This window comes from Peromyscus maniculatus, chromosome 3 (genome assembly GCF_049852395.1).
Source record: "Peromyscus maniculatus bairdii isolate BWxNUB_F1_BW_parent chromosome 3, HU_Pman_BW_mat_3.1, whole genome shotgun sequence".
In the NCBI taxonomy this organism is placed as follows: domain Eukaryota; kingdom Metazoa; phylum Chordata; class Mammalia; order Rodentia; family Cricetidae; genus Peromyscus; species Peromyscus maniculatus.
The window spans coordinates 94,433,668-94,458,814 of record NC_134854.1 but is presented as its reverse complement, the minus strand read 5'-3'; the positions used below and the strand labels follow the sequence as shown (position 1 = coordinate 94,458,814).

The window sequence follows — 25,147 nt, the reverse complement described above, 5'->3', positions numbered from 1 at the left end:
AGTACAAAAATAAATAAACCACAAACATGAAAGAGAGGAGGGGTGAGGGGAGTGGGGGAGAGACTGACTGATTCTAAGCTGGCTGTGATGACACAAGCCTGTAATTCCAGCCCTTGGGAAGCAGAGACAGGAGGATCATCCAGGCTGAGCTACATGGTAAGACCCTATCTCAACAACGACAATAATAAAAGTATATTCTGAGGCACTGTGGGGTTAGGTTGCGGCTTGAATGTATGGCACCCATTTTTTTCTCATTTTTTTTAAATCGAGTTCTCTAGGGCTGTGGCTGGTCTCCAACAGCTCCTCCTCCTCTGAGCACTGGGATTGCAGGTGTGAGTCTTCACAGCTGTCCAACTCCCACCACCATTTTTGGCTTCAGTTTTCTTGTCTGTTACCTAGAACCTACCTCACTGCGGTCCTGTGCCACAGGTGTTAGGGAGAAACCTTAGCGCTAAAGACCAGGTTGAGACCATATCTAGTGTTTCCAGGTTCTTGTCAGAGAAAGAGATGAGACCAAGTAAGTGTGTGGGGGGGGGGGAGCTGATTTCAGAGCATATTCAAGAGGGAGTAGACTTCTCCCCACAAAAAAGTAGCTGGTATATTTTTCTAAAAGAAAATGAGGAGCCAGGCAGGGTGGCACACACCTGGGATCCCAGTACTTGGGAGGTGGAAACAAGAGGATTAGGAATTTGAGGCCAGCCTGGGTTACATGAGAACCCTGTCTAAGCACAAAGACATGCACAGAGAGACAGAGAGAGAGTGAGTTTATCTCTGGGTTGTGTCTAGAGAAAAAGTCACCGAAATTGCTAAGAGAAAACAGTCAGGCCCGGCAGCTCAAGCCTGGTATCTTGGCTACCTGGGAGTCGGGAGGGTCAGGGGGGCAGAACACTCAAGGCCTCCCAGGGCTACAGAGCAGGTTCAGGACTAGAACACATACAACTCCCACAAAAGAGCTGGGGATACAGCTGAGCGGTAGAGCACTAATCTGGTATGTTCAATCCCCCACTGTTGAGGAGGAAGGGAGAGAGAAACCATGCTGCCTTTCTCTGAACAGTAAAGTGTGTGTTCATGGAAAAGTTATGAGATGATGAAGTATTATTATTGCAAAGAATATGACATATTTATTGTTTGGCTATAAAAAAAAAATCTTATCAATTTAGATATCAGATCTTTGACCCAGGCTCAAGTCCCCAATCTACCACTGAGTTGATGAGGTTATGACTTGGATGAATGACATGCCAATGTTTTTCATCTATAAAACAAGAAGAGAAATAAATAGCAACTGCTCATTAGAGCTGTTTTGAGGTGCAGACATTACAGCAGTGCTTGTCCAACTAGATACTGTTCTCAATATCTCCTTCAGTGTCTTAACACTGAACACATGCATTCTTCTGTCCTTCACATTAAGAATCAAGAGACAAAACAGAAATCCAAAATGTTTTTACAAGTAAGGAGATTAGGCCAGTGAGATGTCAAGACTTATGATCTGCATTGGCTCCCTGGTAGAGACAGAACTCCCAAAAGTTGTCCTCTGACCTCATCACGCACCCACAAATGTACACACATATACACAAACAAGTTTTAAAAGTGGGAGGGAATTGATATAGTCCCTGCTTCTGATCCTGTTTGAGTTAGCTTGCTTCGGAAGCTGCCTGCCTAAAAGACAGGCACACATTTGGAGATATCTGGCATAGATTTCTTTCTCCCTGGTTTCTTCTTTGTGTGGAAGGCTCCCAGTCTCAGGCTTTCCTTCATTTTCACTTCAGCTGCCCCGTCTGTCAGCTGGTCATTGACACATGCTCACTATTGTTCTGGCCTTCTGCTGTGAGTAGGCATCCTTTTCTCTTGTGCTGGGTCAAGGCCGCTGCTGGGGTTTGTTTGTTTGTTTGTTTGAAACAGAAACTCTTGCAGTCTAGACTGATCTCATACTATGTAGCTGAAGGCTGGCCTTGAACTCTTGATTATCCTGCCTCTGCCTCCATCCCAAGTGCTGAAATTACAGGTGTATGCCCATGATAAGCTTTTTTTTCCCCTTTGGGTGAGACAGTGTGATGGCTATTCTTGGTTGTCAATTTGACTACATCTGGAATTAACTAAAACCCAAGCTGCTAGGTACACCTGTGAGGGATTTCTTCTTGATTCGGTCACTTGAAGTGGGAAGATCAAGCTTAAATCTGGGTCACCCCTTCTGGTGGCAGCCTATATAAGGGGCATGGAAGAAGGACGCTCTTGCTCCTTGCCTGCTGGGCCACACTCATTGGCTAGTTCATCCTTCCACTGACTTTAGAGCCTACTTGAGGATCTCGACACATACTGAACACCAGCTGAGACATCCAGCCTCATGGACCAAATAATACAAGTATTGGATTATTGGACTTTCCCTCAGCAGACAGTCATGGCTGGAATAGTTGGACCATAGCCTGTAAGCCACTCTACTAAATTCCATATATATATAATATATATTCATTCTATCAGTTCTTTTCTCTATAGAACCCTAATAGTGTCTTGTCTGTGGCACTGGTTAGCCTTGAACCTGAAGCAGTCTTCCTGCTTCAGTCCTAGAGTGCTGGGGTTACAGGCTATAGGCCTGTGCCACAGTGCCCAGCTCAACGGCATATGTATGTCACGTAGATGTCTTTTTTCACTTGCCAGAACTCTCTCCCAGAAGCTCTGTTAAGACTCCTAAGACCTGGGTTGTTCTAGTTGCTGAATGGGTACCAAACATCAGCTTCCCCAGTCCTGCCCTTGAAAGCGTTCATAGGTCTTACTGATACATTATGATTCTCTGGGTTGAGAAATCTGGAGCCTTCAGGCAGTGATTCAAATGTTCCCTATGTGCTTTATAACAATTCAATATTCAACATGTCTCATTAATTCTAAATATGACTTAAACTAATAACTTCTCATTTATTTTGCCCTCAGGGTACTAATTACTAAATCAGAAATCTCATCCTTCCTCCAGAACAGGATGGCCATGTGCCTCTCTGTGTTAGTAAAGAGCTCTTGATTTTATTATTGCAAGGCTGCTTACAAAGTCAAGGTAGGACCTCTTTTCACGGGTCTTGTTGGATCTCCGAGGTTCATCTTCCTACTTGTTTCTTGCCTCCTTCATGATGGCCCTTCCTCGATTTAGACACTTTTGTTCAGTGCATTCAGAGCAAAGCTTCAGCAAAACAGACCACCTGATTATCATGGAGATTATGTACCAAAGTGGGAATTGGAGACATCCATCAGTTAGTCATCAAATCTGCAATTTCAAATAGCACTTAGCAGCATGAGAAAGAATAGTTGAACCCTGTGAGAAATCTCTTGAGGCGAAGGCTCCACCTAGGAAGTGGCAGCTGAGCGGGGAGGAAAGGACAGAGTGTGCCAGGGACCATTTTGAAGAGTCTAGACTAGGACAAGAACCAGGACTGTCGTCATACCGGTACCTGCCAGCCTCGCAGTTGTTCTCTTACAGAGAAAAGGAATGGACAATGTGGATAATATAAAGAATGAAAATGGGCCCTATTTTGATGTGAATCAATTAATGACTTGAACTGTTAGTAAAAGAGATTCAAAGAAGATGGGAATGTTGTACATGATAAGGTTGAAGTAGTAGTAGTAACATCATACTCCATCCTTTAAAGAGAGTATATTCGGCTTTAGCAAGGCATGGTGGAACACACCTGAAATCTTAGCTCCCTAGAGGCTGAGGCAGGGAAGCCTTGCCATGAATTTCTAGGCCAGTCTGGGATACACAGTGAGATCCAGGCCAACACAGGCTGCAGAGTGAGACCCTGTCTCAAAAAGCAAAGCAGAATATTTAGAAAATTTTAGTCTCTGTCCTACCAAGCAAATGGACACCTATAAAAGATCATTCACTGCTTCAAAAATTCCTGTTATAAGCCAGGTGGTGAGGCACACACCCAGCACTCAAGTAGTCTGAGCCAGGCAGATCTCTGTGAATTTGAGGCCAGCCTGATCTACAGAGAATTGCAGCTGTTACACAGAAAAACCCTGTCTCAAAAAAAAAAAAAAAGCCAAAAAAACAAACAAACAAAATCCTGTTATATGTTAGACACTGTGTTAAAAATTTCTTGGAAAAAATTTCCTACTATTATCCCAACTTTACAGGCCAAAGACGAGGTACAGAGGTTGCTTATTCTGTTAGTAAACAGCAGAAGCATGACCCAAAGCCACAAGTGGAGGCCCCTATACTGACCTATGAGCAAGAGAGAGTTAATAATGTACAACTGAGTTTAATCCTTTGGCAGGAGGAGCCAGCTGTGGAGCCTGGAGCGGAGGAGTATCAGAATTTAGTGACCTAATCATTGAATTCAATCCCTTTCCTCTCCCTCCCTATTAATAAACTTTTTAATTATATTCTGGCTTCCATATAGATTTTTCTGCAGGAAGATAATGCATTGACCAGTCTACATAGGCATTTTGGTCTAGTTGGCAATTTTGCTACTCATTGTGAGTTACTCTTAATGGCTGAGCCATCTCCCTAGTGCCTAAAACAAGTAAAAATTATGAAAGTCTTGACTATTTTCCCATGAAGGGCTAGTCTGAAAAAGCAAGACAACAAATAAGAACAAAATGTTGTATCTTTTGTGACAACGTCAGGGATGTGCTCTTGGCCATGGAGAAGAGCCTGCTTCTCCTATCTTCTTTGTCGAGGCTCCAAGCACAGCCCAAGAGCTTCCTTTGTTTTCCACGGTACCTTTCTCCAACTCCCACCTTTCCACTGGCACACACCCGAGAGAGAAAGGCTCCTTGCCGTTCACAATGTACCTAATTTTCCGAGCCATCAGCAGCGGAAGCCTGTCATTCGACTTCACGGTATCAAGCGCTTCCTAGGGTAGGAGCAGACTGTTCGCTAAAAGCCGATGTTCTTCACAAATGATAGATCCCAGGAGCCACCAAGGACACCAGCTCCAGGCTTGCCCTAAGGCTGGTGCGAGCAGATGCCCGACCCTGGCCTCACAGTGGCTGGCTCTCTGCATGCAAGCAGCTCCTCACTCCACTCTTTGTTGGCACATGTTTTATTTCACTTTTTCCATCTTAATTCCTTTCATGGGCAAAACTGAGGCAAATGCCAAGGTTTGAAAGGGAGAGTGTCATGAAATCGAGGCCATTTGACCTTGACAGGCGATCTGGAGCACATGGCTAGCGCCCTCCCCAACACACACACACACACACACACACACACACACTTTGTTCGACAGTCTCCTGAAAAAAGATTGATTCAACATCCATTTCTCCCTCCGAAGGACGGAAAGCCAAACCGTGCAAGGTCAGACTTTAGGACAGAAGAGGCTCTTGCGAGGCCTCGGACTCCAAGGGTCCACGAAGCCCGGCCGGGGGGGTGGAGGTGGGGGGGAGGGGAGGCTGGCAAGTGGCACCCGTTTTTAAACAATACAGCCATCCCGTTAGTTGCCTTTACAGCCGTTTTCACCGGAGCAGTTACGCGAGCAATGACTAACAGATGGGCCGGAGCCCCTCGGAATCTCTCGCCCCCGGCAGGGAACCGCGTAGGGTGAAAGAGGGCCGCGCACCGCCGCCTCCGCGCCCAGCCAACATGGCCACCTTGCCAAGGCAGAGGGGCCACCCGGCGCCGGTGCACGAGGCCCGGGAACGGCGCGGGGAGGCAGGAGGGACCCCGGGCTGGAGCGTCCCCCGCACAAAACGGCCGCCATGCCCCGCCGCGGCCGCCGGGGGGCGCGCGCGCGCACGCGCCGGCGGACCTCCGCGGGCAACGGTCGGAAGGGATGTGCCACGTCCCCGCACAGGGGGAGCCCGTCCCTCGAACCCAAGTCGCCTTCCCCTCCGGCGTCCATCGTGGGAAGGGGCCTAGAAGCCCGGTCTCCTCCCATCCTCACACCTCCATCTACCTTAACCCGCCGAGACTGACTGACTCCGGGCCAGAGGCGCGGTTCCCTTCGCTGTCCTCGTCCCCCCCCGCCCGGCGGCAGAATGGTCCGGCCCAGCCCTCGGCCGGGGCGCACCAGCCTGCCCACCCCGGGCCGCTGGCGCATTGGCGCGCGACGCCGAGGGGCGGGGCCCGGGCCGGGCGCGCGCGGGCGCCGCTCTATAAATACCGGGCCCCTTCGCCCCGCCGCGCCGTGCGCTCCGAGTCTCCAGCCTGCCGAGAGCCGAAGCAACCCTCCGCTCTGCGCGCTTCGCGGTGCCCTGCCTCGCCGCTGCCCCGTCGCCTCCGAGTCGCGTTCTCTCCCCGCCGCCACCACCACCACCACCGCCGCCGCCATGAACGGGCAGCTCAACGGCTTCCACGAGGCGTTCATTGAGGAGGGGACGTTCCTCTTCACCTCCGAGTCCGTGGGGGAAGGTCACCCAGGTGAGCGGACGGGGGGACTCGGAGCAGGGAAGGGCGGAAGGCTGGGGGCCGGGGCCGGGGGCGGGCCGGGCCGGAGGGGCTGTCGAGGCCGTGCGGATGGGTGAGCGCAGCGCCGGCGGCCGCGCGCCTCCCTCGTGGCGCGGCGAGCTTGCCGTGCGTGGCCGCCGCCGCCGCCGCCTGCTCCCCTCCCCCCTTTTCTCCCATCCCCATCCGGCGGCGCGCCCCGGCATGCGGAAGGTTCCAGCAAACGAGAAGGGCGGGGGCCCGCGGCAGCCTGCGATCGGCGCGGGGAGGGCCCTGTTTCCTCTTTGGTCCCGTCGTCTGGAAAAAAAAAAAAAAAGCTCCAGTGGGCGACCCCGCCCCGCGTGCTCGCGTCCGGCCGTCGGGAGCGCGCGCCCCGCATTGCAGCGCCGACCACGTGTTCACCGCATGTGGCTTCGGGGCGAAGCGGAGCTGGCGGGGGGCCTCGAGCGGCCCGACTCCTGGGTTTGCAAGTGGGGGCTGCGGTCTCCAAACGCCCTGTCTCCATGATACATGGCTTCCGGCCACTGGAAATGCTTAAGAGGATGGGTGGACATGTCCTCAGGCCTTCAAGGTGACAGGCAGCCGCCGACTAAATATAGCGCGAGTTAGAGAGGGCATCCCTTATTTGGAGGCTGCGTGAAAAGGATGAGAAGCGTGAATTAAGTGCAGACTCCCATCGCCTTAGGTTTCCTTTTAAAGTCTTTCCTTTGGCGTTTTCCCTCGACTAAAGGAGGATTTTTTTTTTTCACGTTTCTTTTGGCTTTGTCCACTGAGCCGCCATGATGAAATGGGTTACAATGAAGCTATTTTAGGGAACTTTGGGTCTCAGACTGAACATACCATCTAGTAAACGGCATGCAATTTGAGCTGCTTCTGTTAAAGGGTCCACAGTAATATACTTAGTAACTACTTGGTCTGATGGAAGAGATGATCTGCTTTTAGTTAGTGGCCTAATTGATGATAGAGAACAAACCCAGGAGGATCTTGATGAATGAAAGTCGAGTGTCGCTGTGGTGGGTTTTCCCTCAAGGAAAGGGGTACCTCCACATCGATTGAGCCGCGCCTTGTTACAGTTGATAGATTGGGTCTTAAGGCTCTGGCTGCAGTACACGTTTTGGAAGGGTGTAGTAACAAAATCCAGGAGACTGGCGCCAGGCATGGTGGTACACTTCTGTAGTGCCAGCATTTAGAGTGTAGAGGCAGGAGATTAAATTTGAGGTTAGCTTGGGCTACATGTTAACACCTTTACAAGGAGAAATTGAATATGCTATAGAATGCATTTGAACAGTTTCCTGGATCATCTCTTGCTGTTACTCCTGTTCATAGTTTCAAAAGTCTCGTTTCCCAATTAGGTTAGTGTTCTTTAAGGTTAGAGTGGTTGGTCTACATATGACCTTGGTTTACTCAGAACCCCAGGTACAGAGATTTGGTACTAGTTAGAACTTGAACTGAGTGGTTCTATTAATAGGGAAAGTGAACTGTTCTTTTAAGAAATAGACCTGACAGTTGGCTCTTTTGGTGGGTTAAATTTGTAACAAATTTTAAATGGAGGGATGAAATAGAACGATTGATCTTTAAAATATACTGTGAAGTTATTTCATGGGGTAGGCTTTGGGATTTCAAGATAATCACCATTTCTACTTTGACTTGATTAATCTGAGTTTACGTGGCCGTTCTGTTTATTATTTAACATAGAAAATGGTTTGGCTGGGAACTTCAATTTTCAAAATAATTGAAATACTTTGAGGTGAAACTGAATTCATTGTAAGGTGTAAACTATATAATGGACTAGAATGGCTTAAATATGCTGAATGAATGTTCTGGCTTTTGGTGAGCATGTGTAACGATATTCAGGCTAAAATACCAAGTTTTCAAGTAGCATACATCCCTGTATATAGTAATTTTTATTCTGGCAAATAGCTTCTGGTAAAGCAGTGCTTTTATTAACATTTAAGATCTCATGTTAATGCCATGAAGTAGAATTGTTCCCTTCAAAGTTATGTGGGTGGGGCCAGTGGGATTGCTCAGTGGGTTAAGAGTACTTGCTGCCAAGCCTGTTGAGATGAGAGTTCAGTCTCTGGGATCTGGGGTACATAATGGAGAACCAACTCCTCTTAATGTTGTCTTCTGATCTGTACATGAGCACCATGGCACAAGTGTGAGCCAGGATTATACAAATAATGCTGTCTTTTATTTTTACCATAAAAAGTTCTAGCCTAGAATGGTGACACATGCTTTAATCCCAGCATTCTGGAGACTGAGTCAGAATTGCCATGATTTTGAGCTCAGACTAGGTAATAAGCTGAAACCCTAGCTCAAAAAAACCAAAAGGCTCCACAGATTTTTCTGCTGTAGGTAAGTCTATAATCTTTTGACAGCATGACAAGATTTTTGTCATCTACAAATCCACAGCTGTACTTGGCCCTCAAGGTAGACATCTACTGCTAGTTAGTTACATTATAGATGAGGTTAACAGTAATGGTTAAACTGAATCAGGAATTTTTATTTTCCAGATAAGATCTGTGACCAGATCAGTGATGCTGTTCTTGATGCACACCTTCAGCAGGACCCCGACGCCAAAGTGGCTTGTGGTGGGTACACAATACTTTATGAATGAGAAAGAGGGCATTTGAAGCAAAGTCTGGTGATTGATCTGTGATGTTACTAGCTACTTGGGAGGTAGAGGCTGGAGGGAGCAAGTTAAATGCCCGTGCGGACAATTTAGCAAGACCTTATCTCAGAAGTAGAAAATGAAGCCCAGGGATATAGCATATACAAAATGGATTGAATTCTTCAACTTCCCCCACCACTAATATTTTAGGTATAAATTTCTGTTTTATTAGAAACCGTTGCTAAAACTGGAATGATCCTCCTTGCTGGGGAAATTACATCCAGAGCTGCCATTGATTACCAGAAAGTAGTTCGTGAAGCCATTAAGCACATTGGATATGATGATTCTTCCAAAGGTATGTTCTAAATATTTAATTTTCTGTAAACTCATTTTTTGCAGGCATGGAATCTGATGCTGGCAGGAGAAGCTTCTAGAATGTTGCTAGTAATCCTTAACTGATTGCAGTTTTACCATATCTTCTCAGCTTTCTGATCCAGCCTATTCTGTCCTCTAAAAAGTGTGACATTGCGTGCAAAAGCAGTATCTTATCCTACAACTAATATACAGATTCACGTCAATAGAGAGGCCAGACATGATGATATACCTGTAAATTGAACTTCTGGAAGTCAGGCAGGAGTTAGCTGCTTAGTTTGAGGCCAGCCAAGTTAAAAACCTTACTTCAAACCATGTTGGGGAGGGGGGGGGGCAATAAGTGAATTGTGTGAATGTGATCTCTTAAAATAGTGAATCGTAGATCTCTGCATCAATATTTTTTCTCTGCTTGATCCTTAGCCTTTTATTTATTCCCCCCACCCCCACAGGGTTTCTCTGTGTAGCCCTGGCTGTCCTGGAACTCAGAGATGTGTTTCCCTCTGCCTCCCAAGTGCTGGGATTAATGGTGTGTGCATGTGCCACCACCGTCTCGCTACCTACCCTTCTTGTAAAAAAGTAGAAGTGTCTCAATTGCTAGCAACACAGCACTACTGTTAACACTAAAAGAAAAGATGAGGGTGATTGGAACACCTTGTTGTTTGTAGGGTTTGACTACAAGACTTGTAATGTGTTGGTTGCCTTGGAACAACAGTCACCAGATATTGCCCAAGGTGTTCATCTTGACCGGAATGAGGAAGACATTGGTGCAGGAGACCAGGTATTGCGATAGTTTGTTGGCATCTCTTTTAACAGTAAACCTGAAGCTTGGATTGCACTTTCCCACTTCACTTTTCCCATTTCTTAGGGTTTGATGTTCGGGTATGCCACTGATGAAACTGAGGAGTGTATGCCTTTAACCATTGTCTTAGCGCACAAGCTAAATGCCAAACTGGCAGAACTGCGCCGCAATGGCACATTGCCTTGGTTACGCCCAGATTCTAAAACTCAAGTAAGTGGTTATTTTAAAGCTACGTTCATCTCAATTACATTAAAATTCTTAAGTTACTTAATTATACTGACTGGGGAGAATAATGTCTTTTTGCTATATTTAAACATATAGTAGAGAACAACGCTGGTTAGACAAGTGTTCTGGTCTATTTTGCATTCAAGGTGACTGTGCAGTATATGCAAGATCGAGGTGCTGTGCTTCCTATCAGAGTCCATACAATTGTTATATCTGTGCAACATGATGAAGAAGTTTGTCTTGATGAGATGAGGGATGCCCTAAAGGAGAAAGTGATCAAAGCTGTTGTACCTGCAAAATACCTTGACGAGGATACAATTTACCACCTACAGCCAAGTGGCAGATTTGTTATTGGTGGGCCTCAGGTAATGAATGTGTGAGATGTTTTGGTTATTGTTGGTACTTAGTTTGTGGCTGACTCCACCCCCAGGTCACATATCTATCTATCTATCTATCTATCTATCTATCTATCTCTCTCTCTCTCTCTCTCTCTCTCTCTCTCTCTCTCACACACACACACACACACACACACACACACACACACACAGTGTCTCGTGTAGCCCAGGCTACCCCCAATTTCACTGTGTATCTGATGTTAATGTGGCTGTGTGCAGCTAGCCTTCAACACCTTGTCCTGCCTCAGCCTTCCAAGCACTAGGGTTATACATGTGAGCTACTGCTCGCCACATGTGTATCTTGAATGGTTCCTAATAGCCTAGTCAAGAACCACTTAGTAGAAAAGATTACATGACTTAAATCCTATAATTTCAGGGTGATGCTGGTTTGACTGGCCGAAAAATCATTGTGGATACTTATGGCGGTTGGGGAGCTCATGGAGGAGGGGCCTTTTCAGGAAAGGATTATACCAAAGTGGACCGCTCAGCTGCTTATGCTGCTCGTTGGGTAGCAAAATCCCTTGTTAAAGGAGGTCTGTGCAGGAGGGTGCTTGTTCAGGTAGGTAATGAACAGGGAAATGGGAGAAGGGTATTTATTTAGTAAAATAGTTTATATACTTCCCTATTTTATAACCATATTATATCACTGACTTTTAGGTCTCTTATGCTATTGGAGTGTCTCATCCATTGTCGATCTCCATTTTCCATTATGGCACTTCTCAGAAGAGTGAGAGAGAGCTATTAGAAATTGTGAAGAAGAATTTTGATCTTCGCCCTGGGGTCATTGTCAGGTAAAGATGGTAAAGCCTGTTGCTAGTGAGAAATAGGGAGGGTATGGGCATACATACTAAAATCTGAGGAGATGAAGGTGGACTCCTCTTTGAATTCCTAGAACATGCCAGGATTTTCAATTGCCTGGAGAGGACCTAGCTGATAAAGTTAGTGTTCTGTGACTCAGTAACATCCTAAAAAGTTCTCCATCTTCAATACTGAGCTGTGTGCTTAATCTTAACTAAGGGTGCTACATTAAGAATTAATAAGCTAAGGTGGGATGATCAAAGTTACAAAGAAAATAACCATAGTGGGCAGTGCTTGGACCTTGGTAAGTATTTAATTGGAATTCCTGTGAATGATAAGTTTTCCTATTTGTCAAGCCAGGGCTGGAAAACAAGAACTCTAGTTACTAATAAGGACTGTGCAAGGAGTTTGGACACCAGGGAAGTAACAAACACTTCTGCCCTGAACTTTTTTCCTAGCAAGCCCCAGGGAGAACTGAACTCATTGCCAGAGCTCTTGAATGCGTCTTGCTGATTGTTTTGCTTTGTTTTAATTTAATGCTACATATTAAGTTATGGACTTGTATATTCCAGGGATCTGGATCTGAAGAAGCCAATTTATCAGAGGACTGCAGCCTATGGCCACTTTGGTAGGGACAGCTTCCCATGGGAAGTGCCCAAAAAGCTTAAATACTGAAAGTGTTAGCCTTTTTTCCCCAGACTTGTTGGCGTAGGCTACAGAGAAGCCTTCAAGCTCTGAGGGAAAGGGCCCTACTTCCTAAAGTTTTCTGTCCTCTTTCAGCTCCTGATGAGTTGCAGTCACTCTAATCAATGACATGAATTTTAGCTTTTGTGGGGACTGTAAGTTGGGCTTGCTATTCTGTCCCTAGGTGTTTTGTTCAACATTATAATGGATATAGTGAGCATAGGTGATCCATGTAACTGCCTAGAAACAAACACTGTAGTGGATAATGCTTTGAAATCGAACCTTTGTGCCCTGTCACCTAATCCTCCAAAGTCCTAATTGCAATTACTTGCCCACCAGATGCTGAAAATGTCCTTGTAATGTGCACGTAAAGTACTTGTAGTTTGACTATAGACTTTGGCAGTGCCACAGCCCTGTCAGCATGAATTTGTAATGTCTTGAGCTCTATTTATTGGATGTGAAGCCCCTTCCCTTATCCTCCCTGTAACTCGGTCATTTCTAATTATGTAGTTCTTTGTCAGGGAGTGTTCCCTATCCAGTCAATCTTGCATGAAACGCAAGTTTCAGTTGGAGCTCTAGCCTGACTTGAAAAAAAGGCAGTTACAATTAAACCATCTCCCTGGTGCTTATGCTATTAATTGCCACCTCTTAAACAGCACCAAATCAAAATCTCTCCACTTTTCAGCTGTCTTTGGAGGACGTACGTAATAAGGTTTTATTTAGTAAACCAATCCTATGCATGGTTTCAGCACTAGCCAAACCTCACCAACTTCTAGTCGAGAAGAACAGGCACTTGGCCCCCTTGTGATGTCATACAGAGAAGTCACGGGGCAGTACCTGAGGGTCTGTAGGTTGCACACTTTGGTACCAGGTAACTTTTTTTTCTTTATAAGAAAGACAGTACTCCACACTGCACAATAGCTCCTCCCAGGGTTTTAACTTTGTTTTGTTTTCAAAACCAGGTCCAATGAGCTTTCTGAACAGCTGGTGTGGCTACAGAGAAACCAGCTTCCTTCAGAGAGCAGTGCTTTTGGCGGGGAGGAGGAAATCCCTTCATACTTGAACATTTTCTAATTGCTTATTTATTGTATTCTGGGGTATGGCGTAAGTACAGAGAAGCCATCACCTCAGATGGCAGCTTTTAAAAGAGTTTTTTTTTTTTTTTTTTTTTTTTTCTTTTTTTCTTTCCTCAACACCATGATTCCTTTAACATGTTTCCAGCATTCCCAGGTAGGCCAAGGTGTCCTACAGAAAAACCTTGGGTTAGACCTACAGGGGGTCTGGCTGGTGTTAACAGAAGGGAGGGCAGAGCTAGTGCGGCTGGACATGGAGAAAGCTGACTTGGCTGGTGTGGTACAGAGAAGCCAGCTTGTTTACATGCTTATTCCATGACTGCTTGCCCTAAGCAAGAAAGTGCCTTTCAGGATCTATTTTTGGAGGTTTATTACGTATGTCTGGTTCTCAATTCCAACAGTTTAATGAAGATCTAAATAAAATGCTAGGTTCTACCCAAACTGTGTCCATAAGTTGTTTTCTAAGTTAAAATCTGCATGCATCCCCTTACTGTATCTGTCAACCATTGCCAAAGGTAAAGTTCTCAACCATGTATAAGATAAATCGTGGCTAAAAGTTTGGAGTGGTAATTTAGGAAACCTAGTGTAATATTTTACACATACCATGGTATGTGTGGAGATCAGGATAACATGTAGGGGTGCTTTTATTTACATTTGCCATGTGAAATCCTGGGAAGCAACACTTTACGTGTTTGTATGCTGTAAAAGATTCTCTTGAGTTTAAGGATAGCAGAACTAGTATGCTTCTGCTATCTTAAGAAAAATGGGGAAGATCTCAGGAACTTGAAATACCTATTACCTGGGACTTAGGAAGTATGGGTTTACCTGAGGGGGGTAGGGCTTCTGTGGTGACAGGAAGACATTAAGACACTTTGCTCTTTCAACGCTAAAAACATTTTAAGAGACTTTGAAGTTTATTAAAATAATGGAACAAATTTCCCAAAAGTACAGTTTTAATTTATGGCAGGCAAAACCCTCTGTGGCTCATACTTGGAATCCCAGCATTCCAGAGACCACAAACTTGGGTTCTTTAGCAGTTCTTCATCTCAAGTCTAGATGCCATTCCATTGTGAATAACCTTGTTGGCTAAGAGCAGGAATGAGATAAATGAATGTTGCTTAGTAGCAAGAACAGCTATGGAGAATTTTTAAATTGCTGAGTTGGCTGTAGCGGCACATGCCTGTGGTCCCAAATGCTGGGAAGCAGAGATAGCCAGATCTTTTGAGTTTGAACCTAGCCTCTGGTATACATAGTCCTAGGGCAGCTAGGGCTACATAATAGACCCTGTCCAAACACAGTAATAATAACTGCAATACCAGCTGATTCGGAGTTCAAGATTATCCTCTGCTACAGAATTTATCTTGGGATAGCCTGGTCTAAGTGAGGCTATCTCAGAATTGCTGAACTGCACAGATGTGCTTATGAGATCTCTGGCCCTCAGACTACAACAGTGACTTAGGGCAGAGTATGTCCTAAAAATACTAGGTACATGAACACTAGCTAGACCAGGGAAAACAGAAGAAAAAGGAAAAGCGTGGCAGCGGGTTCAGTGCTAAGGACAAGAATGTAGTGTACACTGGAGATAGTAACATGGGGTACCAATTCTTAACATTGAAAGGAAATTTGTATTTTTTAATTTTGCTACATGTATAATGCTAGGCCCCTTGGCTTTTAAAAAGACATCAACAGTCCATTGCCAGAGCAATTGTAGTTGGAGAGCCTAGTTTCTCTGGCAATGCTAATAAACTTCCTTCAACCACATAGTTTCACCTCCCCATGCTGGCTTTGAACTGATCTTCCTGCCTCTGCTGAGGTCACAGATATGTATCATAGAGCTCCACTTACACAGTGCTGAGGTCAAACGGTAAACTAACCCTCTATCCACTGAGCTCCATCTCTAGTCCCAAGCAAGTTAAATTATTAGTAATGCCCTCATCTCTCCTTAATTCATCCCAATGTTTTCTTGGGGAAAGTCAGGTAGTAAATGAGCACGGAAGCAGCATCTTTCTACAAACTTAGGTACTTTGCATGAAACCTGGGTTCATTTCTCAGCACAAGTTTGAAAGACACCCCTCCCGAACAAAAACCCTTTTCTTGCTAGTCAAAGGTGACAGGTTAAGGAAACAGGGAAAGTAGCTGAACTTGGAAAGGACATAGTGCCAAGGTGTATTCATGGTGTTACTGTAAGAAAAGATCACGAAGAAGAATGCAAACTAGGGTTCTTCCTGTTTGAGAAAATGATCAGAGCTCTCTGCATGGCCATCAGTAGCCTATATACAATGCTTTGTATGTTTAGAGGGACTTTTGGTCTCCATACTTGGGCCCAACCTGTGCAAAAAAAGGTGGTGGCCCTGCCTTGGTCTATCCCTAAATAGATTCCAGTATAAAGGGTAAAGGAATAGGCCGATAATAGAAGTAAAAATAGGATGAATAGAAGATGTGATGGGGCTTGACAAATGTAAGGAAAAGGAAAACCTCAAGGCTTATGACTCAGTCATGGCTTAGCTGCCATTCACTAAGCTGATTTATACTAAAGCAAGCCATCTGGCTTCCCTATTTAGTAGTGCTATTCTGATACACTGCTACTGAAAAACTTGCTATAAAAAGGAATTGTACCTGGGCGATGGTGGCGCATGCCTTTAATCCCAGCACTCGGGAAGCAGAGGCAGGCGGATCTCTGAGTTCGAGGCCAGCCTGGGGTTCCAGGAAAGGCGCAAAGCTACACAGAGAAACCCTGTCTCGAAAAACCAAAAAAAAAAAAGGAATTGTAAATACAGAATTACTTTGTGCATTTAGTACCTGACCATCTTAATCACTTAGATTAACACAAGTTTTAAGCTATACTGCTTCAGCTTTACTGTCAGTGGTTCTGAAAATCATTAAAGAGCAGCATATAAGACCTTAAGTCTGACAGATTTCAGTTCAAATTGTCAACCCACTCCTGAATGCCTATGGGTAAATTTTACTTGCTTTCTTTTCTCCAAAGGTAAAATTTGAGCATTTAAGACCAATGCTTCTTCAAGTACTGAGTATGATAATTCAGGTACACTGCTTCAAACAGTACCAGGCACATAGCAAACACATGGGTTCAGCTATTTTCATTGTGGAACATTCCTTTTCCTAAAGAACCAGCTTAAAAATGACTTATGAACCAGTCGGTGGTGGTGCATATGAGTTCAAGCTCAGCCTGGTCTACAGACAGTTCCGAAACAGGGCTACACAGAGAAACCCTGTATTGAGGGGGGAAAAAGGAAAAAACAACAACAACAAAAAAACCCTTTACTGTAAGAGGATAGTTCATATTGCTTCTAAAAAGAGCCCTCAATTCTTCAAATTCTTCTCTGTTGCCTTGGATTCTATAAGCTATCATCTTTAAGAACTTATAAGAGGGGGAATGTTAAAGGAAAAAACTAGGTTTGGTGATGTACATGTAACCACTGAGAGGCTGAAGCAGAGGAACTACCATGAGTTGAGGCCAGCCTGGGCTGTATTGTAAAAGCCTGTCTCAAAATAGATGATTTTTCTCCAATAAACATCCTCTGCACAGGCAGCAAACCTGTAACAGGCTGTCCCCACACCGCCACACAACATCTGGACTTCCTCACAACTCTGAGTGAACATGCTCGGCATCTGGCTCTGCAGGGGTCGGGTTTGAAGAGTCGGGGTTGGGAGCACCTGACTCGTCAACTGGTTCAAACGGTCGCAAGTTTGCGTACGTCACCTCTTGGGCTAGCTGCTCTAGGGAAGGGCGGCCTAAGAGCAGATTTCGGAGTGAAATTCGAGTCATCAGGAAGCTGAAAGAGTTAAAACAGTCCAAATTTATGTTTCTACATAACTCCAGTAAAGCCCTCAGGAAACACTTGGTCTTGGACCCATTCCCCTGGGGACACAGAATCTACTTTATTAACCTTCCACACCCTAAATGCAAGGACCCTACTCTGAAGCCTGACAATATTCTAGGGTAGAACAGGAATAACCACGGAACAGTTACAGATAAGAGGTGAGTGCGGAGGGAAAGATCCCTAGGAGTCTACTGTCACCCTCACTAGGGAAAGGGACCAACTTGCAAACATCTGACGGCACTGGCAAATGCTGTGAGTGAACTCACCTGCGTCGGAAGATATACAGCTTTCGCAGCAGGAAGCGCAGGAGTCGCTCATGCAAAGGGCTATTTCGCCGGCGTTCAATTTCTTGACGTTTCCGCTGCCGTCTTAGAAAGGTCTGGACCAAAGGTGTTGGCTCAGGGCCTCCTTTTACTTCCCCTTCCAAAAGAGGCTGAAGTTCTGGAGGCAGAGGCCCCGTTTCTGTCCAGAAGACGGCAAAAAGGAACCTGAGATGGACCACTCTCTCCCTCAGCCATTTCCCTCAACTAGAGGCCTCCAGCACTCCCTTGACTGGTTAGAACCTAGAACCCCGACTTCTGAAACCAGGCGCTCTCTCCGTCACACCTCCATACACTCACCACTCCCGTTCTCCACCTTCTCCTTTAATTCCTGCAGATATGCCAGGTCTTGCTCCAGGGCGACCTCTGTAGTGTTGACATAGACGTACATGTAGCAGGAAGGACTAGATGACACAGTATAGACTTTGTGGTACTCTCCAGCAGGCAACTGATGGGGGAACAAAAGATACATCCAACTCTAACCTCCCTAGCTAGCCTATGGCCTCCCTACTCCAACCCTGCTGGCACTCTTTTCCTGTGTCTTGGAGTTGAAATAATGGCCTCTAGAATCTGGATAAAGTTGTTCACAGCCTCAGGGCTCCTTTTTTTTCTTCCGGTGTTGTGTTTTGAGTTCTGATCTCACTATGAAGTCCAGGCTGGCCTGGAATTCTCAGTCTTCCTGCCTCAGCCTCCCAAGTCCTAGAGTTGACAGGCAAGTGCTTCCAATGGAACCCTTGCTTTCTGAGCCCCCACTGCATTACTGCGCTGGTAAGGATTTCTTTGTGACAATGAACCCTGCTCAACTAAACTTCATAGCACTTCTCAAGTGTTTGTTTGGTAGTACTAAGTCCCCAGTCACTGTCACCGTTGTCCCCAGTCACTGTCACCGTTAGCCCCAGCAGATACCTGCATTTTTTCTCCCTCCTGAAGAGTCTGGTTTTTCTCTTCTGCTACCAGTTCCACAGTGACCTCTCCCTGCAGCAGCTGGATGCTAGTGTTGCCCAGGTCTTCACTCACAAAATTCTCCAGGTGAAGACCTGCCAGAGGCAAGAGAATTCACCACCCCACCCCACCCCACCCCAGCAGAACAATCTTCACCACTGTCCCCTCCAGAGTCCCCTCCCTCCCTCCCTCCCCCATCATATGCAATGTCTCTGGTCAAGGAAGTCAAGGAAAGAGCAAAATCTCCCCTCACTGTCCTCCATACCAGGGAAATCTGCAATGAAGACCACCTCAGTGTGGTTGTCCAGACTGCTCTTAATGTCCTGTAACTTGGTCCTCCAGGGAGACAAGTCCATCAAGAGTGGCTGCACCCAAGGTGTGCGCTGGAAGGGGGACCAGACAGCCTGCACGATGTCCACACGAGGGTCAAAAAGCCTTAAAAAAGGAAACCATGTTCTAAGGAGGCAGTGGCCACCCACCCACCAGACTTCTTCTTTCTGTTCCTTTCTTCACTGGACCCATGGAGAGGGAATAGGAGTTCCCAAAAAGAGCAATGCCTACTGTCAGCATGTTATTGCCAGTCCGTGACAGAGAGGTGGGAAAGAATGTGCGTTAGTGGCCACCTGAGGAGAAGGCATTGTGTTAACAACAGTGTCTGAAAGAACAGTCAGTTCACTTCCTCCTGGATGATGGTGCCCCCTGCTGGACATAACCAGCTATGCCCACAACCAGATCAACCCCGACATGCACTAGAGAGACAGCCTTGTAAACAGCAAGACAACATGAGGAGACATCAGCTTTCATCTTGACAAAAGAGCTGTGCTTCATCTTTCCCTGTCTCTGCTCCCCTTGCCCACCTCTGCTGGAAGCGGTCATTGATGGAGACCCAAATATCAAAGTAGATCTGGGGCTCAGTGACATTGTACTTGGGAAGCAGGAGGCTCAGGCAAGTGGCATATTGCTTCAGCATGTCTGCATGATCCTTCCATCGCCGGCTCTGTGTGAATACCTGCCCCAAACCCCCATATTAGTCCCACTTTGTCACTGTCAACCTCCAAGACATGCACTGCCAACAACACAAAAATCTCTGCCTGCTGCCTAATTTGAGCAGGAGGGGAAAAAAAGGAACTTGTCTTCAGGTGTGAATTTTTCATTACTAGGTATTTACTTACCTTTCCAAAACATAATCTTAATTCAAAACAATGACATCTCTATCCACGTTAAAAAATAAAAAGTTCAGCACTAGACATTATAGCTGAAAAGGGACCAGCCTGGGCTACACAAAAAGACTCTGGCTTAATTAAAAATATGGTCTGGAGAGATGGTTCACCATGTTAAAAACATTTTCCACGAAACCTTGATGACTTAAGTTACCACAACTCACAAAGCGGTAGAAATAACTGACTCCACAAAGTTGTCTCCACATGCACATGTCTATCTGTCTCTCATGTACGTACACACGTACACATACACATACACAAGACATTTTTTTTAAACTACAAAAGATCCAGGGATGAGGCTATAGCTCAATGGTAGAGTATACACTTAACATGTGTCAGGCCCTGGGTCTAGCACCAAAAAAAAGAAAGGAAGAAAAAAGAAGAAAAGGTTCTGTCTGGTTTGGGAGAAAGTTCAGAGACCCAAATTTGTTTTACTTGATGGTATGTATAGGACCAAATAAAATGCCAAAGCCCAAGGAGCTCTGAAGAAGTGCAGCATCAGATGTCTCACCCCAGGGTTAAGGTAGCCAAGCTCGCCAGTGAGGCCATCACGGTAGGTGATCTTTACATGCTGGTGGGAGCGGGAGTGTACCATCATGTCCCAGGAATAGCCGTACAGCCCATTTGTCCAGTTGTTGTAACCCTGGGAAGGAAGGCAGAGCAGAGAGCATCAGCTTAGTGCCTCTCAACCCAACCTCATCCTCCAAAAGGGAAGAGCTGTAAGCCAAGCCCTTCCTTCCCTGATGCTGCCGCATCCACCGCAGTCCAAGCTCAGCCTCTGTGGCATGTATTAAGGAACAAACCTGGGTGAGGAAATGGGAATACGGCAGGAAGAGCTGCTCCAGAAGGTAGAGCAGGGTGAAGACAGCTCCCAGCTGGTGGCGCAGCCCCACCTTTGGACCAGCTCTGGCGCGGGCCCTCTTATACACACAGGAAGCACTAGGCTGAGGAGCATCTTTGGTGGGCAGCAGCTTCTGCAGCCTTTTGGGGCACCGGGCTACCAGCTTCCGAGGCCATTCGGTTGAGCAGAAGAGGGGGCTGCTGGCCAGCATGACATAGGGAAACATACCTAGGAAAGCAGAGAGACATGTCAATATGGTCAGGCTCCCCCTACCAGCTTCCCTCATGAAGTACCTCTAACATATTTTACTTTAATGAGCTCCGTCTTCGTTTTCTTGAGACAGAGTCTCATGTAGCCTATGCTGGCCTAGAACTCATTATGTGGCTAAGGATTACCTTGACCTAATCTTTCTCACTCTATTTCCCGAGTGCTGGGACAAGAGGTGAATGCCATCACACCTGGTTGTGTGTGGTGCTGGGGATGGACCCCAGGACTCTGCACACTAGGGAAGCACTGGAGCAGCTGAGCTGCGTGCCTGGCCCTGAAGGAAGTGCTTAACTTGTTCGCCCTGCAGACCTTCACTGTGCAACATGTTGTCCCTGAGGTCCCAATCCTCTCACCCTTACGTATTCCTACTTCACAGTGACTATACTGGGTTCAGCTTAGCTCCTGACCCACCACCACCACCTCCCACCTGCAGACAATGCCTCTCTCCAGGCGTTCCCCACAGCTCTGCAGTCACTGCTTCCTACCAAGTGGCAGGTACTGACCTATGCTGAAGAGCTGCGAATTCATGCAGTGGAAGTAGGACACGAAGAAGAGGCCAATGGATCTCGAGGCATCAAAAAAGAGCAGGAAGCCAGCTGAGAGGTCAAGGAGAAGGCCGCACCAGTGCACCACCAGCAGGCTTGTTAGCTCCTCGGACAACACCAGCCTGCAGACACAGGGACAAAAGCCCAGGCCCAGCCAGCTGGGTCACCCAGCAATCACAGCACAACTGAAGTACCAGCTGCCTTAGCAACTTGTCCCTGATGAAGGATCTGCCCACCAGTGGGGTACGACAGCTAAGCCCCAAGTGCACCCATGAAAATGTTCTACATTGGAGCTTACCAACCCCTTGACATTTTCAGATGTCCTTTTTTGTCTTAATATCCCCTGTGTGATGAGTAAAGCCCAATCTCCTAGGATAAAATTTGATGGAAAAGTATACTGCAGGGAGCCGGTTCCTCATGGAAGTCATAAATGAGAAGCATTGGAAGGTGAGCGCTGGGCATGAAGGGGCTGGCCCTGAAGGCCCAAAGAGGCAGGATCTCCATGACACAGGACAACAGGCTCTCCAAGAGGAGTCCCAGTGAGAGCCCAGTATCGATGGTGTAGCATAAACCAGACGCCTCAAACTACCAGTGACTCATTGCCATGAACACTCGCAAGTAATGATAGATGGACCAAAGGGTATAGTGTGTGACTCACTGTGTCACGCTACAGCGTCCACAATGATTTTTCTTTTCTTTCTTTTCCTCTTTTTTTTTAAATTTTATTTTGTCTTATCCTGGGAGGGAGGTTGTTGCAAGGGTAGAGGGTGGATGGGAAGGAACAAGGAGATGAGTGGGATCAAGATGCATGATGTGAAATCCACAAAGAATCAATTAAAAAAAGTTAAATTGGGAGGGAAAAAAAAGGTGAGTGCCAGGGCTGGTCCCTAGAACTTCATAAAACTGGATGTGGCAGTGCATACCTCTAATCCTAACCCCTGGGAGGCAGAAGCAGGAAGATCAGGAAGTTCAAGTTCATCCTCAGGGAGCTGGAGGCCAGCCCGGGATATCTTTTCTCAAAAGACAAAGAACAAACTTGTTTTAAACACTGACTGCTTTGGGCCGGTGAGATGGTTCAGTGGACAAAGGTGTTTGCTACTAAGCCTGGGGTCGGGAGGGAAGGGAAACTCACAGACGGAGCTGTTTTAGAGTTGGTAACAACTGCTCTCCATGCAGGAGCAGCACTGTCTGTCTACTAAACTGTCGGAGGAGCTCCTACAGAAGACTGTGGTTACACCGCCTTTAATCCCAGCGCTCAGGAGGCAGAGGAGCGCTGATCTCAAGGCCAGCCTGGTCTACATAGTAAGGTCCAGACCAGCCAAGCCTACATAGTGAGAGCCCGTTTCCAAAAGATTAAAAAAATAAAACACAATAAAGAGTGGGTTCAGGGCCGGGATGCTTGCCTTACATGTATGAGACCCTAAGTTCAATCCCCAGTACTGTCAAAATGTAATAAAAATTTCAAACAATGGGGGTTGACAAGGCAAGAACACAAGCAACTCCAACTGCCACCCAAGGTAACTGCCGGGTACTGGCTCAGTGACCAAGTGTGCTGCCTAGTTCACTGTCACATCGCACAGGCTGGAGTCATCTGGGAAGAGGAGACCTAACTGAGGGACTGCCTCCATCAGATTGCCTAGAGGAAAGTCTTTCAGGGCATTTTCTTGATTGACTGATGCAGGAGGACCCAGTCAACTATGGACAGTGGCACCTCTGAGCAGGTGGTCCTGGTATAGGAAAGCAAGCTGACAGGCCTGGAGAGATGAGTGAACAGTTAATACTGGCTGCTCTTCTAGAGGACCCAGGCTTGAGCCCCAGCACCCACATGGTGGCTCAAATCTGTAACTCCAGTCCCGGAGGATCTGATGCCCTCTTCTAGATTCCATCAACACTAGGCACCCATGTGTTACACTTACAGGCTAAACAGTTAGACACATAAACTAAGCCATGAGAAACAAGCCAGTGAGCAGTACTCCTCCACGGTCTCTGCTAAGTCCCTGCCTCCAGGTTCCTGCTCTGCTAAGTTCCTGCCTTGGCTTCCCTCAGTGATGGCTGATGATTAGGATGGACTAGATGTGGGAGGGAAATAAACCCTTTCCTCCCCAAGTTGTTTTTGGTCATGGTCTTATCACAGCAACTGAAAGCAAAGTGGACACTACGTCTCCCAATTCTGATCCTTTCTCTTCTTGACCATCTATAGCAGAGTCTCCCAGATGCAACTGGACCCTGACTATCATTGACTCTGCATTTGGCTGAAGAGGGAGATAAGGCAAATGTCAGACATGTGTTACACAGACCTGACAGATGAATCACCCACTCAGAACATGGAACCCAAAAAGGCCCTACCTCGACTCTACTCACTTGAAGGGACTGAAGAGCCAATGTCGGGACAAGTGTTCCATGGAGTAGCCCTCAACCCAGTCTGCATCCAGCTTTTTCACACCCGCAATGAAATACACAATGAAGATCTGTAAACATAACATGCAGCATGAATGTTTAAGCAAACAAAGAATCCCTGTTTTTTTCCAGAAAGCTCTGTGGCTAAGGACTTGCTGCTCTTGCAGAGGATCTGGGTTTGGTTCCCAGCACAACCACCTCTAACTCCAGTTCTAGGGCATCTTCTTCTGGTCTCTGTAAGCACTGCATGCACATGGTACACACACAGACAAGCAGGCACACATGCATACAAAAATAAAAATAAATGGAACTTAAAAAAAAAAATTTAAAGAATGAAAGTTCTCATCTCAGCCAGTACCCAAGAAAGAACATATCCATTCCTCTCACCTTTCATCTCAGTCATTCATCCAACGAGCTCTTTAAAAAAAAATCTACCTATGCCAGGCACATTAGGCACAAAGGAAAAAGTAATGAAAGCACAGAAGTGATTATCTCATGAAGAGTCTAACCCAATAGACAAGGTACTACTGTTCATTCCACGATGGGATGAGAACTCAGGGACTGGGGAACTGGAAAAAAATGGAGGGCCCATCTAGCTTTCTAGCAAAAGGAACAAAGAAACATCCAGTGCCAACAGGATGACCTAGTGGGTAAGAGTGCTCGTGGTACAGGGGTGACAACCCGAATTCAACTACCAATGAGGAAAAGATGCAGGGGGCGTATCTGTAATCACTGCTACAGGGATGACAACCCGAATTCAACTACCAATGTGGAAAAGATGCAGGGGGCGTATCTGTAACCACTGCTACAGGGATGGGAGGCAGAGACAGGAGAACCATCTAGAAGCTTCTGGGTCAACTAGCCTGGAATATTGCAGCAGGGGAGAAACATCAAGAGACATCCTACCTCAACACAGTAGAAGGGGGGACCCAACTCCCCAAAGTTACCCTCTGATTTCCACATGTATGCTGCAGTACATGCACACACACAATAAATTAATAATTTTTTGTGAGATCAGGTCTCACTGTATAGTCCTGGCTGTCCTGGAACTCAGTATGTAGACCAGGATGGCCTCTGCCTCCTGAGGGCTGGGATTAAAAGTGTGTACAACCGGGGGCTGGAGAGATGGCTCAGTGGTTAAGAGCACTGACTGCCCGAGTTCAATTCCCAGCAACCACATGGTGGCTCACAACCATCTGTAACGATATCTGGTGCCCTCTTCTGGCTTGCAAGGACATATGCAGGCAGAACACTATATATATACATTAAATAGACAGACAGACAGATAAATCTTTAAAAAAAAAAAAAGTGTGTACAACCATGCCCGGCTATATAAATAAATATATATAAAATAAAAAAAAAGAATCTGGAGAGGCAGAGGAAAAGCCTCTGACCACTGCTGACTATTAACAGCTCACGAGGAGTCCCTTGCCCACCTTGGCTGGGAGGTAC

General features: G+C 46.3%; 2 protein-coding genes across 4 annotated transcripts in view; one reads left to right on the top strand and one right to left on the bottom strand.

The window, feature by feature from the left end:
• Nucleotides 1-6,010: 6,010 nt before the first annotated feature.
• Mat2a (methionine adenosyltransferase 2A) lies at nucleotides 6,011-13,431 on the top strand. The gene is made up of 9 exons (XM_076566936.1): nucleotides 6,011-6,340; nucleotides 8,878-8,955; nucleotides 9,208-9,330; nucleotides 10,013-10,125; nucleotides 10,213-10,356; nucleotides 10,518-10,736; nucleotides 11,143-11,325; nucleotides 11,424-11,557; nucleotides 12,137-13,431. The coding sequence occupies exons 1-9, from the start codon at nucleotides 6,250-6,252 to the stop codon at nucleotides 12,237-12,239; spliced, it is 1,188 nt and encodes a 395-aa protein (XP_076423051.1). The 5' UTR covers nucleotides 6,011-6,249; the 3' UTR covers nucleotides 12,240-13,431.
• A 781-nt stretch (nucleotides 13,432-14,212) lies between these two features.
• Ggcx (gamma-glutamyl carboxylase) overlaps nucleotides 14,213-25,147 on the bottom strand; it is a 45,093-nt gene continuing 34,158 nt past the window's right edge. The window contains exons 6-16 of one of the 3 annotated variants that reach the window (XR_013049910.1): nucleotides 23,660-23,766; nucleotides 21,257-21,420; nucleotides 20,449-20,714; nucleotides 20,157-20,288; nucleotides 19,283-19,434; nucleotides 18,691-18,860; nucleotides 18,390-18,520; nucleotides 17,784-17,931; nucleotides 17,430-17,625; nucleotides 16,097-17,115; nucleotides 14,213-15,937 (exon numbers count right to left, since the gene is read on the bottom strand). Coding sequence is in view for 1 of the 3 variants with exons in the window: in XM_076566935.1 (XP_076423050.1) it covers nucleotides 16,923-17,115; nucleotides 17,430-17,625; nucleotides 17,784-17,931; nucleotides 18,390-18,520; nucleotides 18,691-18,860; nucleotides 19,283-19,434; nucleotides 20,157-20,288; nucleotides 20,449-20,714; nucleotides 21,257-21,420; nucleotides 23,660-23,766 (1,659 nt within the window). In the remaining 2 variants the exon portion in view is untranslated. Of the gene's footprint in view, nucleotides 17,116-17,429; nucleotides 17,626-17,783; nucleotides 17,932-18,389; nucleotides 18,521-18,690; nucleotides 18,861-19,282; nucleotides 19,435-20,156; nucleotides 20,289-20,448; nucleotides 20,715-21,256; nucleotides 21,421-23,659; nucleotides 23,767-25,147 lie in introns of those variants that run through there. The other 2 variants (XM_076566935.1, XR_013049911.1) reach the window with 2 other exon arrangements.